At 39.9% G+C, this 15,628-nt stretch overlaps 1 protein-coding gene across 4 annotated transcripts in view; it reads left to right on the forward strand.

The window, feature by feature from the left end:
• Positions 1–15,628, forward strand: part of LOC124185668 (trace amine-associated receptor 9) — a 75,043-nt gene that overhangs the window by 38,062 nt on the left and 21,353 nt on the right. For all 4 annotated transcript variants that reach the window (XM_046576643.1, XM_046576646.1, XM_046576644.1 and 1 more), the window contains one exon: positions 8,346–8,462. In XM_046576643.1, the coding sequence (XP_046432599.1) occupies positions 8,346–8,462 (117 nt within the window). The remainder of the gene's footprint in view (positions 1–8,345; positions 8,463–15,628) is intronic.

Below are 15,628 nucleotides of genomic sequence, written 5' to 3' on the forward strand. Positions count from 1 at the left end.
CAAGAATTGATGGCTGTTTTTTTTCATACTATAATGTTGGTACCTCTACATATGTATACATTACAGACGCAGTGAAGTTTTTTTTTTGTTTGTTCTTTTATCCCCTCTCTCTCAAAGATTTTTTACTTTGAAATATAACGCGCAACAGCGAATGATCAAAATGTGTGTGATAGGCGCAATCCTTCTTCGAAGTCTTCTTTCCTCCCTTCCGTAATGTGCTATTTCCTTGAAACTCTACTACGGATGTCCCTCAAATCTAGTAGATCACGACTCGATCCTCGTTCCTTGAATACCGTATGCAATCCTGCAAATTATAACTACAGCAGCGTTTCGCGGAAGAAATAATTCTGCAAAAAAGCTCCATACGACTTATGTCATTTCTGTACGGAAGAATGAAAGGAAACGTTTGGGTTGTTCCAATTTTTTCGGATAACGAATTACGTTGGTGAATAATTCGACTTTCAAACTTTACGACGTTTCCCAAATTGGTGGAGGGGGGGTAAACAGTCTTCGATGGAATCTGATCGATGATTATTATAATATGATAAATATAGAGACAGCTCCGGATCACGTGGTCAGGCGTAACATTTCTAGTATGAGGAATAAAAGCTCTACTAGTCTTGTTTATTGAGCCGTTTGAAAATTGTTTTTATTTTTATTAATTTTCTCTTGTTTCTCTTTTTATTTTCGCGTCGCTGCATCGTATTATTTTCTCTTTTTCAACGTTATAAAAACTTTGTCTCACACGAGTGAAAAAGAAAACGTTTCATGCGATCGATTCGGTGGTCGAAAAAAGACTCGATTATTTCGATGCGTCTTCTGTTACGAAAAATAGTTTGCGGTATTTTTTTTTCCAGCTTCCGCGTTTGCGTAAAATCCGTTTCTCTGGGGAATTTAACGCTGGCACTGCCGCTGGTTGCGGCCATTTTGGTACACGCCTCAATCTTTCCCACCGGCGAACGTTTTCAGATACTGGAGCACAGGAAATTGCTGTTAGATCCGCACCACTTCCGTTCGCGCTCGAGTTATGTGACATTATCGGGTTCCCGGAGATAATCTTCACCTCCAGACCCCCGCCAACCTTCTCACGGGTTCGGGTACGTGTGTGATTTGTGTCTACCGCGCACTATTTCTTCGTTTTTCGATTCCCACCTTCCTCACTACTCAAAGCTTTTATCCCAAAGATCTCGAGATGAGGAGGTACTGTGTAAAAAAAAAAAAAAAAAATAAAAATAAAAAACAACGCACCCATTCTCTACACGCGCAGAATTTCATGATTTTTTAATCGATATACCCTTCAAACAATTTCCACTCTCTTTACAACTGTTCCTTCGATACCGAAAAACGAATCACTGGCCTTGAATCGCAGTGGAAATACGGGGAAAATCAGAACCCCCGAACTTGTTCGCGCAAGACGGATTTTGTAGAGTTTGCTGAAAATTTATGTACATGCTCTTGCCACGTAGAGGAAAGGGTGCAGGAAATTAACGGATCAAATCTGCAGCGCGCTGCGCGGCAGAGAAACGGAAACCCTCGTAGCTGGTAGTTCACCTAATTCTACTACAGCCCCTTACATCCACGTATATCCACTTATATGTGCATCACATGCGTATATATGTATACATATATGCTTGTAGTTTCGGAATTTAGGAGTGCAGGGTGAACTCGATTCACCCGAATGCACTTTCAACCCCCTCAGCGTCCCGCACTTATTCCTTCGATGCAAGGCTCGTAAATTTCGGGGGCGTATCCACGACGACAAATCATACCTTCGCGACTTCTACCCCCGCGTTATACCCATCCGATTTTGTTGGTACCATTCCAAATTATACCGCGTACGTCGAAATTGGGTTTGGGTCATGTCAGCTGGTCAATGGGTCAAAGATTGGAATAAAACGAGAGATGAAACTCATTCGTTAATTCTACGGTGAACGGTTTGCCACAGTTCCTTGTTGTTGAAACGGTATTTTGATGTATTTTGCATTCTGCTATAAATTTCCAGTAACCGTTCACAGAAAGTGAAATTTTCTTTCCAAGGAAACGTTACGGAATTAATGTCAATTTTTCACGTGACATGAAAATTGGAAGTATTGTTTCGGCAAACTTATTTGATCGAAAAGATCTGCTGGTTATGGGTGATTCGTTAAAGGCGAATTGGTTACAATGCAGAGTCACACGTGTTAGTACTGTACCTATGACACAAATCCACAATTCTAGTTATCGGCTTGGAATTAGAACGACTCATCGGCCTGTCGGATTCAACCCGATATTGGATCCGATGTCACGTGACAAGACATTATTGAGCATGAGTCCGATGTTGTAGGATTAATGCTTGATTGTGGGATCATTTGGCAATCGACGCGGGTGAGTTCACGGTCCATTCAGGGATTCGGACGGGATATTGGATAATCGGAAGACAGAGATGTCTGATCGTTAACTAGAGCAACGTGTCGGTTCGAATTTAAAATCTCTCTTACGTCCAAACTTGGGAGCGATTTTTATTCGCGCCGTGCAAATCGCCCGAAGTGTTTTCCACTCAATCCGGATTTCGTGAAAGCGCAACTTCAACGATACAGTTGAGCACACGGGTTGTACGCAAACGCGTGCGTCTGGAATATCCGTATTATTTCCGGTGAAGTTTGCATCCCGCGAAGCCAGTTAACTCCGGTTCCAAACTCCCCGAGGGTGTACGTACACTGGTTTGTATACAAATGGAATCGCCTCTCTTCTCAAAGTCAATGCCCGCAACAGCCAACGTATCGCGTATTCGCTATCCAAGTAAGTCTGACTGGAAATCTATGGGAAAGTTTGCCCAGAATAGCAAACGTCAGACGTTAATTGTTGAATCTCCTTGATTGATGCACTGCAACTGCAGTTGCCTAATCTTGTTTACCAAATTTAACGGCGAGGTCAAAGAAGATTCGAACGCCGAGTAAGCCCTCTTGTACGTGTCAATTTTTGCATCTTGGCAAAGATGAATTTTTTATTTTTTTTCTCTTCTTCGGATGCAATATCGAACGGTATTTTTACGCGACATGCAAAGTAGGGCAAAATCATTCCATAAAGGATCTGCTACGTAGGTAACCTTGACCTTGACTTATGGGTATGTAATTTCTGAAATAATATTTCAAATTTCGACTTTTGCAAACTCATTTACTTGTATCGGTCTTCTCGAAATTCTATCGCTTCTTGCCCATATTTCACTAATCCGTCATGATTTTTAACTGACCGATAGAGAGATGCTGCGTCCTTAAGTAAACGGACTAATAATTAAGGCCCAATCGACCGGAGAGACGGGGTTGATGAAGAACTTTTGTACGTATGTACGTGTATGCGTATAACGCTTTTCGTGTCGCACGTTGAGTTTGAAATATTAGGTGAAGGTCTCAGGCAGTATCGAGTAGAGGAATGAAGGGCGAGGAAAGAGGAGGAAAGGAAAAGAAGGAAGAAAGGAAGGGAAAGAAGGAAAAGAAGGGAAAGAAGGGTGCGGGACTCGCGGTTCCAAGTCCTTCAGATTATCAGGAGCTTTTTCTTGGCTGTGAGCCAACGGTCACCATGGCAACGATCTTAAATGTCTTTCGCGTGATCCTCTCCTCCTCTCCTTCTTTTTCGCTACGTTAAATATACGTACAGCTATCATGTATATGTATACACATACACGCTAACTCCTCGTATAAAATATAACGTACGATTATGCACCCGCTCTATAATGTATCCAACGACAAATTCATCATCCCGCGTAGCGCTTTTAGTTTCAAACTTTTTTTGACCCCTTGTTTACAATTTACGCGCAGCTTGTTCACTTTTTGTCATTTTCTTTTTTTTTTTTTAGTTCATTCGCATCGCGCTGATTTTCCTCTTTTTTAAATACATAATATATAATCGCGTTCAACGAGCTGTCTTGTACACGAACAGCAATCTTCACGAGTTTCTGATAAGGGTTTGACTTTCTTTAAGTATGGTGTGTGTATATGTTTATGTAATACGGTACATGCCCATTTTGAAGTTAGTGACCGTGGACGATGTATGGTGGGAAAAAATTATCCTCGAGGTCGGTCATTGTAGAAATTGTTTATTAATGTAAATTTTGATTCTTGCAACGTACGTTTCGAGTGGGCAGCAGCCAATCGTTTTCAGGCTACTGATGACAAAATGGAAAAACAAAATTGTTCGACATGGTTTCATTTTCTTATCTTAATCTGTCTTACGAGTTGCGAACAATCTCATTATGTAAGTGACTTAGATTCTGGATATCGGAGCTCTTATTTACCGTCGTATTATTGTTTTTACTAATTTCAATCATTTCTTTGATGTTGCGCTTATACCAGGTTTGTTCAGCTGTTAGTACGTCAGAGTTTTTAAAATGAAACCTGCGTCCTAAATTTAAACTATGCGATGCAAGCGTGCAACTGTAAAATTCGTTGTTTTTTATTTTATAGCGATGACCTGAAATCCTGTTTTCTAGGTGTTCCGATCATTTTCCTACTTATACTTTTTGTAGTCATTGCACTTATTAATGTGATAGACGGTGTTAATTTTTTCGAGAGTAGGATTGACGGTTTTTAAACAGGTAAACATATTTTTTGTGTCATTGATGATTTTAAATGTGACATTAATTCCTTCTTCTTTTAGTATTTTTTTTTTTTTTTGACAAATACATCATACACGTAGATACATCCTTCTTCTTATTTCTCCCAGGTAAGGGATACATAGATCTAAATCTTTCGACAAGTCTCGTAAATCCTCAAGCTTCTGCAGGGTAGAATTATATATTTTGATGCGAAGAAGAAGGAAAATGAAATACTTGGAAACCACAACAAGAGATATCGTTAATAACACCACTCCACACATAATTCCGGAAAAAGGATCAATTAGATCTTCTTAATCCTTGACAAATCCCTGTAAATTTATATTATACGCATATCGTACGTCTTCGTAGATTTTTCGATAGCTTGAAAATCCCATTTATTCTACATAACCTATAGAATTTCTTTTCATCGAAATTCAATTTGTAAATTATATCTCATTTAAAAATTTCCCAATAGACTACAATAAATTGAATGTCGAATGAATAGACGGAAAACGCAATTCGAACACCGGTCGAAATCGACTGTCGGTGTTTCAACTTCACGAACAGACCGTTAATTTGCGATTCTTGTCGATACACGCCATTCAGCCGTAGCACCGCTTACACTGCAGAGTGCACAAACATTCAGGTACATCGAAAATCAAACTACACGTGTGCAAAGCTTTCCCGCGGTGGTGACAATTACATCCGCAGTGTGTTCCGTTGTCGGTATAAGCACCGCGGTAAAAATTCCCAGAGTATTCCGTTACCTTTGTGTAACAACGCACATATGCAGACACGCGCTGAATGAGAAGTGAGAATTCGGCGATAAGCCCTTGCTACACGGAATTCACCTACTTTAACGTACAATTTACACAGGACGAAACCACGGCACGGAGGAAGGGCGATATAATACCTGCCGCGGGGTGAAGGGCAGGGGAAATAATTATCCGCTAAACGCGTGCCTCGCACTTCCACTTCTCTACTCGGGATTATACTCGGCGATGAATTCAACTATTTGCGGTACGCTGCCGGTGATTGCCTCCGCCCCTTTTCAACCGATCACGAAGCCAAAAATTTAACAACAAGAAACGGGAAAGCACAAACGAGCCAATGAAACTCTATGCTAATTGGCGTACAATCTCGTTTCAAAATCCGATCTTCTTGATCGATATTTTTTTTTTTCGAGTGTTCGAATCTTGTGACTGTAGATACGTAAATATATTCTCAATTGAATTAAAACTCAAATTCTGTACTCTATGGCTTATCGTTTCACTCGAAATCACTCGAGGAAGAAGTTTGAACACTTCACAGTTTCGTTAAACCCGTATGAATAATAAAGATGAACTGGAAACTCGTCGAACGGGTTCAAGAGTCAATTTTCGACAATTTTCTTTCACGAGGTACATTGCCGGACACGTGTAAAGAGATATATTTAGGCGTCGACGCCTTGCCCCTCGGCTGAAGGGTCCGACTCGGGGAAGAAAGGGCGAGATATCAGAAACGGTCCAGACGCCTCAGGCTGATATATTATATTCGCAGAGATTGCGAGGCGAATCGTATATATATACACACCCACACATGTATATGTATATATATATATGTATATCCATAGTATCCTTTAGCCTTACCGCCAGCAGCTAGCCGCTCGCTCATCTTCTCCCATAGAAATAGAGGATCACATGTGCAGACCTGTCCGTTTACAAAGGAGGCCGCGACTTCGCGTGACGCCGGGCGTGAGACGGATGGAATAGCGGTAATGAAAAAGAAACTGAATCTGATCTTAGTTGTACCCGTAACTGGTAAAAAAATTGCGGCGCGATCGGTATCCGTAAATTAGAAATTTTTCTCGATGTAAAAACTGCGTTAGATTATAAAGTAACGCGTTTGGATACGAAGAGAAATTGATCAGATTGTGAAAATGTCGAAGAAACTCACTTGCGGGTGTATAACACGCACGAATGACGTCGATGAAAAAATAGATCAAAAATTGGATCGTCGAGTGTGAGGAAAAATTGAGAAATCGATGAAACGGATCGGAAAAACGAATAGACGTGGGAAGGTGTGATGATGGAAGAAAGGATCGGAGGAAGGAAACACCGAAAGCTTGTTCGCATCGGTCTCCGATTCTGCAGATTCCTTGCGCACAGCTTCGTTTATACGTGGACGAAAGGCGAGCGAAGTGGCATACGGTTCGTCGAAGTTGGGTCGCTCGGGTTGATCGAGCAAAGGGCGAAGGGCGAAGGGTGCTGCGGGAAAGGGCAAAGAGGGAACCGGGAGCAGGTTCGAACGGTGCGGAACTAATTAAATACGAGCCTACGAGTTGGAAGGAGGTCGGTGTGCGGCTGACTCGGGTTACCGAGGCCCCCGAACCTGGGACAAATTAACTTCAATTCTCTTCAGACGCCTGCTTGGAACGCCTTATATACCTGTATCTTGGAAGCCTGAAAAATTAGCACTAAACCCCGCACGTGATATCGCTTCCGGGATATAGAGACTCCGTCGCATGCCTGTGTATAAAATAAAAGGCTTTCCCAATTCGCCGAGGACACGACTTACCGTGCGTTACGAGCTTTCGAACTTAAGGTTACGTTGTATTCCTACCCTTACCGACCGAGAAAACTCACCCTTTCTCTCTCTGTATTAAATAAAAGTTAGTTAATCGTATACCGAAAATCATCGCACGAGATTTCATCTTAATTTTGAGGAACAGTTTCGTTTTTACTCGACACTCGACACTTGTCGTTCAGTGTCTAACTGCAAGTTTACTCGATTACTTCAAGGCGGACGTTCGCAACCGTTATCGAAATAGAAGCCACTGGAAGCTGGGTGAGAACCAGCCAGCGAGTCATTCGGGGCGAGAAAAATGCTTTGACTCGAATTGGAGAACTCGCGTGTCTATCTCGGCTTACCACGTTTTCAAACCCTCGTCCAATCAGGGTTATACCTGTAAGTCGGTTTTATGCCACCTCCTGTAATCAACGAATCTCGGCTCCTATAATTCTCTCCCCTAAAGCACTTCCTCAGACCTCTGGATAATTAGGGATCTCAGATTTAGTCCACGGTAAACCTTCGACGAACGAAAACGCGAGGCGTCTTTTCATCTCCATCAAAACATGAGAAATTTTCATAATATTCTTTTTTTTTTTTCTCCTTGTTATACTTTCTTGAAACCATTTCGACAATTCGATGCGTCTGCAACGGTAGCTTGATGTCAAGCCCTTGTTGATGTGAAAAAAATTATCGACAACTTCAATGACGGTAAAAAGTTACTTGTACCGAAATGTGATATAATATTAACAATAATAATATGTTTTATCGACTTATCGACGTAACGGTATCCGTTTTACTAGAATTTTGTTACACTAACCGTACAATGAGAAATGAAAATGACTGTATATGTATATTATCATGTCTCTCAAAACTCTTGCAACAAATGCAATAACTTTACGGATCGTATGAATATCCCGAAAGCTACACGAATCAGGCGGCCGCGAAATTACTTCTTCACGTGCCATCTCGGCCTTATTATTTTTTCCGAACAGCACCGAGAACCGTTCCTTGTGTTTTACGTATCATACATCCACGGTCTACACCTATATCTGTCTAACCGAATATTATCGGTGTCGCAGCTGTGCCAGGGGGATGAAAAACTGCCTTTAGTACGGCTTGCTGCACGGCGCAGGTAGAATGAAAAAAGAGAGAGTGAGAGAGAGAGAGAGAGAGAGACGCAACGTGCACTATCTCCTCCCAGCTGTAAATGAATCGATTTTTCCAGGCACTTTTGAGAGGAGCCTTGACACAGCAGAGCGCGGTAATCCTGGTGTGCATGGCGATCGACCGTTACATGTGCATGCTGCATCCTCATCACTACCACAGGCACTCGTCAAAGAAGGTAAGAACGGAGATTGCGTCTCCTTTACATTACGGTATTTCAGAAAAACAATTTTTCATTTTCCATCATGGCACCCTCTACTAAGTTTACTTGGGTTAAAAGAACAGTTCTGGCAAAAGATGAGCGTTCTAAGTTACGTGGAAGATCGTGTTCGGTTGATTTTTCACTTTCATGCGTTGTTTGTTACTTACATCAATCGTGATATTAATTCAATCTCACAACATAGCTAGAATTCAATATGAACTTTTAACTGAGAATAAGATTCCCGGTTGATACATCGTTGTGTTATGGATCGTGATCCTTGGGTCGAATATAAATGTCAGGAAAGAGATGATAATTGAAGTGCACGCAACGCGTTTCTTCACTAATTAAAAAATATGTGAAAAAACAGCGAACCAGCTCGTCTCTTTACAGAATCATTCTTTTGAAAAATTTTTGAAAATCGCTAATTATTATTTCCTGAACCACCCTACGATACACATATCTCCTCGTCGTAACATTCGGCCCTCGTCAATTAGACGATTTATTACCGCAGGACCGATTCGCGTCGACGAATTGGCTCTGCGATAAAATTACAGGGGCGACGAGAAGAGGAAGGAAAAAAGTAATAAACCCCCATTCCTACCCCATAAAACTTGAATGTATTACGCTATATTTAGCGAGAAATCAGAGACGACGCCGTCTTCATCTCCTCAACCGAATGTCACGAGTACTTACAAGTTCGTATATTATCTGTTCAAACATATCGCGTTTACCTCCGTGCCGAAATCTCCGATAAAAATAAATACATACCAAATCGTCACTGTTTGTCTTGCGTGTATAAATCTACGTGTGTATGTATGTATGTATGTACGAGGGGGACTCGGGCAATCAGCAAATATCACCCTCCATTACGTCACAGTCGTTTAGCTTATTTGTCCAGCTGTTTATTATACCCTCCGTTTTCCCAAACGGGACATTCAACTCCTCTGATTTCACTTCGTCGAAACGAATAATATCACCGATCGAAGATCGCGTGAATAATAATTTGACGAACGAGTTGATGGACAGAAATTTTTTGCATTCCTTTTCTTTTTTAATTTAATTCTCTTTTGAAAAATTAATCGTTACTCATTGGGGGGGAAAAATCGTTTCCACGTTTCGACACGTGTCTGTACACGAATAATTATAACCAAATCAATTTTTCATCACACTTTCGACGTCGCAAACTTTGTTTATTACGAAATAAAAAATAGAAATAAAAGAAAACGGAATTAGCCTCCAGCGGTGTAACTCGTCCTGTCCAACAACCAGATCCAGGCAGGCGACAAATTTTGTCCGAGCATACTTATAATAATATCGTCAGCGTCGAAACGGTTGACGAAGAGCTCCCGCTGTTGGGAAATCCGTCCAGATTCAAGAGCTTCCTGCGAAGCTTGTTTTGCACTTGCGTTAACCTGAATAGAGAAATTATATTTGGGACATTGCCTGCGTGTGACGCGGTGAAATATATATATATATATGTATATTCATATAATACATGTATTTGAGTATGTGCAGCGGCATGTATATGTATGCGTATTATATGTATATTCGGGGTTAAACCGTAAACCATCCCCGGTGTCCAACCGCTGCGCTATAAATATATTTTCACGTCTATCCGCAAGCCGGGGAAAAACCGTGAATAGATACGGGACGAAGATTTGGTGTAGAAAAACTGCAGACGACGTGATATATATCGCCGGTTGCAGCCTGGATTCGAGTCGATGAACTCTGAGAACCCGAGTAGGAGGTTTTGGGCGGATGGATTTTATTCGAGAAAATCGGTCAGGGTGCCGCAACGATTTTCCAACATTTTCCCGTTCAAATCGTCGATTTTCTTACCTACGCAACTGAAGACAAAAAAGAGACGAATATATATCGATAAAAAGAGGGGAAAACGAATTGACGACGAAATCGGTCCCGGTGAAACTTAAAGAGAAAAAGAAGAACGGAAAAGAATGGGGGAAAATTAGAATCAGCGGGTGTCTGGACGCTTTGTTATTATTATTATATGTATAGGTACCTTCCGTAGAAGCAGAGGAAGAGAAAAATGGTCGAATTTTCCTCGTCGGAAAATCTCGTTTCCGTCCTTGCACAATTCAATTTACTCGATACAACTCTTGTTACACGGGAAACTATCCGGTGTTTTTTTTTTTTTTTTTTTTGAATTCTCTTCTCTTCATCTCGCAATAATTTACTACAGTAGTAATGCGACAATTTTCTCTTTTCATCGATCTTTCCCTACTTCCACTTGTGGTGTTTGCTTTTCGGTCTATTTCACACACGAATTGTTGAATTTTTTTATTTCTTTTCTTTCACCGTGGTATTGGATTTTAACCACTGCCAATTTTGGCAACCTAAATATAAATCAATTATCCCTTGTTCGTGTCTGCCTGTACGTATAATATACACATATATATCGAACAATTACGTCAGCATTAAAATTCCAGCCACGCCGATAACATAAACCGCAATTCAAATTTTCACACCCTCGTCGCGTTTAATTTTCGTTCGGCCAATGATTTTCGATCATTTTTGCAACTGCGTAATTCTATCCTCGTTTGTCGTTAATTTATTTACTTTTATCTATTTATTTATTAGTTTTTTTTTTGTTTGTTTTTTTTTTTTTTTTGTCGTCGTCTTTCCTCATATGTCGAAAACGTAGGCTGTTCGGTTTTGGTTAAACGGGAAAATACAAATATCTCCGTACAAACCCGACTCTGCGAGATTCGATGATTAATTGCATTCGGGCATAAAATACAGTTATACGGCCGGATTTATTGCTGGGTAACTAATTTATCATACTCGGTTGCGCACGTATGTAAATATGAGCAAATTATATTCGTATATCTGTATTGTTATTATTATTATTATTGTTGTTATTATTATTATACGTACATTTATCGTGGCATGCATTTTACCACGAGCTGTGGCGTCGTTCTGCACCGATTCCTTACAGATTTATAATACACATCGTGCAGTAGGAGGGAGAAAAAAAAAAAAAAATAGAAGGATAGAGAAATGGAAAAATTAAGATAATATAACGGCGGTGATGATGATTTTCGTATTAAAGTAGATGTACCGGAACACGTTACGTACACCTATAAGCGTAGAAATAATATTGTTTTTGGCGGAAACAGAGAAACTGCGGAATAACCTTGCTTTCTTGAAATCACGTCGCGATTTTAGCCCATGGCGCCATGTTTTATAACCGATTCGTTATCACGGATAGATATGCGGGCACGTGTATGTTATATACGACGCGGAGCGTAAAACCGTGCCAACAAGTGCCTCGATAAATGTCTGGCATGAAAAATGCTGCCGACGACAATGAGTCGGTGTTCGTTTTTTTTTTTTTTTTTTTTTTTTTTTTTTTTTTTTTTTTTTTTTTTTTTCTTTATTGCTTCCATTTTTTCCCCCGATATCTCTCTCTTTCTTTCTCTTTACACACATGTACATACATGTACGTGTATAGGTAGAAAAAGAATTTGCGATCGTAACACCCTTCCCATCGTCTCTTTTATTACCACCTCAGTACTTTTATTTCATCGTTACGGTAAAAGAATCTCAGAAATATTTTCAGGTCAAGCGTTTCTCTCGGTAAAGTGTTGTAATAAATTGATATTCATTCGTTAGTTAATACACTATTTTATAACTTGTGTGAATTTGTGAAAAACGATAAACATCATTACCAATGATTGATGATATTCGCGTCTCTAATTTGAATAATTTTTTCATTTTTATGTTGACATTTAATCTTGTTATTTTTTTTTTTTTCACTACTGCTTCCCTTATCTCGTCGCATTTAAGATATCGCGGTAATGACATCGTGCAAAGAAAAATTGTCCGCTGTAGCTATATTCGGTTATACGTATGCAAACGTATATATATATATATATATATATATATATATATATATATATATATATATGTATAATATTTATGCATATGTAAAACTATAACAACAAGACTCGAGAATATCACTGTTTTCAATATACACATACGTATATGTATATGTACGTACCTTCTACGAACAACTTATACGGAACCCGGACGGAAGTGGAAAGTTTTGGCTCGGCGTAAAGTTTCACTTTATCTTATCTAGGGGAATAACTTTGGTGAATTTATTGGAAACCTATCAAGCGAGTTTCAGCCATCTCTGCAGGCTCTGCTGCACGTGGAAATGCAAAACTATTGTGTAGGCGGCCTTAGGGAGAGGGGAAAATGGAAGCAAATGGACAGTGCGCAGATCAATACGAAATATATAAATCAGAAAAATGCCAATTAACCCTGGTTTTTTTTGGATCAAGTTTGTTTTTTTTTTACTCTTAATTCATTGAAACGTGTCGGAGTCTGTGAATTATTCGGCTAATGTCAATATTAAATATCGTACCTCTTATGTTACATATTAAAGCGGAAAGTTTTCGCGAAAGGGAATTTGCAAAATCCCGCATCGTCGCCAAGTCGAATTCAAACCTGAGTCGGGGGATTTTGCGACAATGGGGCGGGTTTAATGACGTGTCAACCGAGATTATTCGAATAAAAAGCTGAACCGCAACCCGGACTATATTACGCTCGGTACATCTTTCTTCCCGAGGTTTTCCCGCCTCTCTTTCTCTTTCCCTTTCCCATCGCTTCGCGTTCCTTCAAACTCATCCGCAGACGTCGCTCCCGTTTAATTCTCGTACGAAAGGGTACTTTCTTAGGCTTAAAACGCTGATTTCGGTTTCTGTGTCTTTCAAGCATGCTTTGTCCCTCGTCTCCGAGATGAAAATCCTCTCGAGATGTATCTCGTCGAATACGAGTTTTCAAACAACAAGAAGAAAGAGGGACGAGATGGCGAGGAAAGGGTTGAGAAGTAGCCAAATTGCGAAACACGAGGTTTACAGGCAAAGTTTGAATATATCTTTACACTTTCGGTTCTACCGTTGTTGTATTTTCTCCGTACGTATCTACGTAAAATTTCTTTCAGCCAAATCCCACCGCTGCCGATTCAATCCCCGTAACACCGTTCGAATAATCAGCGACAACTGATGACTAATTTGCGCTCCGCTAATTACGCCAACTCTGCGAAACGCCTCTCGCGGTAATTTTCACGCTGCAGGCATTACTATGGCTGCTATTCTGGGAAAACGCGACGGGACATCAAAGCGAAATCTGTATAATATATTTCGATTCGTGGTGGAAGAGAGAAAGGGAGGGAAGAACGGACGGGGCGCTTAGATTAAATCTAACTTTTACCACACCCCGTATAGCTAGCCAACTCGGAAACATTCGAAAAGGGAAATACCCGACCCTTAATGAACCGGAATCTTGAAGGTCCAACTTCCAGCGGCCAAGGAAGGCTGCTTTCGCTGTAATTAATCGAGCCAATTAGGCGGTATTTGATCCTTTCGGATAGCTTTCGAACCCCAGCGTCAATAATTCACGGTGCTTCCTTGCTCCGCGAACGGACCATTTCAGGGAGACTTGAGCCTAATAATTATTTTAGTCGAAGAAATCGGTTGGATCAGATTTTTGTCAGGTCTATATACGACGATTCGACGATTTAAATTGCAAAAGAGCCGATTTTGTAAGTATAAGCGCAACGAAAACACCTTCGGATTAATTCATCGCCCCCTTTCTTCCTAGCCATCTCACTTTTTAGGGGCAAAAGATTCATCCTTAGAATCGTCTCACATTCAGCTCTAATTAATTTCTACCTCCTTCAGGTTCAAGGACAATATGTAAGACTTTTTGCAATATTTAATTCGCGGAGTTCTCGAAACCGTCTCTAGCCAAGAATGTGGTACACGTAGAACTACTTGGTCTTTGACTTGGCTAACTTCGCAAGTTCCAACCTCCAATTTCAGTAGCTCTGTACGCCTCTTAAGTTTTTGCTTAAACTTTTCACTCCTGCCATGCTTGGGAAACTTGCGAGATTTTGGCTTAACGAAGTGAACGTAACTTACGTTATAGTTGTAATATATAAATAACCTGCCTGCTTTTTTCTTACTCTACGAACTGAAGTCGGTACACATAGATGGATTGATATTGCGGCTGCACAACTAGGCACATAACTTGCGAATTATATTCTATATGTAACGAGGGATACTTCGGTCAGAATCTGTGCATCTGTGCCTGCGATATCGATGTGCGATAAATTTTATGCATGCACCTGGTTATGTGTCATGCATACGTGTCTGTGTACGTCTGTGTAAAAATACATAGTTTGTGAAAATCGTTTCGATCCGTGGCTGTGCAATTCGGAGGATATTACAACCGGTAAAAGCTTATCTCGTTGCCCGCCCTTTTATCGAGTATTATTTCATGTCGCGGGTATAACGTCATATTTCTGTGATGGTGGTACATTTTTTTTTTTTTTTTTTTACTTTTTGGCCTGTAAACCAGTAATCGGAAACTTATATCGCCTTGCGCTTCACACGTGTGATACTGTATAATGTGTGTGATTTTTACCGGTTTAACATACTCTCGGGTAACTTAATAATTTATTTATTACACTGTGTTCGGTTGACAGTTAGAGAATTGTGTGTTTTGCGAAAAGATTTAGTTGATCTGTAAGAGAAGTAAATGAAAAAAGAAAGAAAGAAAGGATTGGAAAAAATAAATCTGAAGTGATTGAATTATAATTCTGGTATTGAGCTTTGAAAATTAATTAATCGTGGTTAATTAAGACTCGTGTTGTTTCTATACTCGGTATAGATTACGATGAATTAACGAAGTTAAGATATTGTTTAGTTAGGAGAAGTTTAGAAGTTACGGAAATATATTTTTCTCTTTACACTTTAATCGGATTTATCGTGGATAAAAAATTACACAGACAATCTTCGGCGTTCCAAAGGATGCAAAATTATTTCACCGATACACCCGAATCAATTTCGAAACAATCCCTTGCGGATAAATGATAAATTTTTTTAAGCACTTTAATCAGCATCTGTTTACACACGTCGTTAAATTTGAAAATTTGAAAAATTTATAACTAACTAAAGAAAATTTGCAAATTCAAACTAAAATGAGCAATTTTCATTAAACTCAACGCTAACGAGTGACACGCGTATCGAGAGGCAGTTGCTATCAAATTTTTCATACATCCAAATAATGTTCGACAGAAATTTGTTTATAGTTAACTAATCATATTTAGCTCA

Source organism: Neodiprion fabricii, chromosome 6, assembly GCF_021155785.1.
Source record: "Neodiprion fabricii isolate iyNeoFabr1 chromosome 6, iyNeoFabr1.1, whole genome shotgun sequence".
In the NCBI taxonomy this organism is placed as follows: domain Eukaryota; kingdom Metazoa; phylum Arthropoda; class Insecta; order Hymenoptera; family Diprionidae; genus Neodiprion; species Neodiprion fabricii.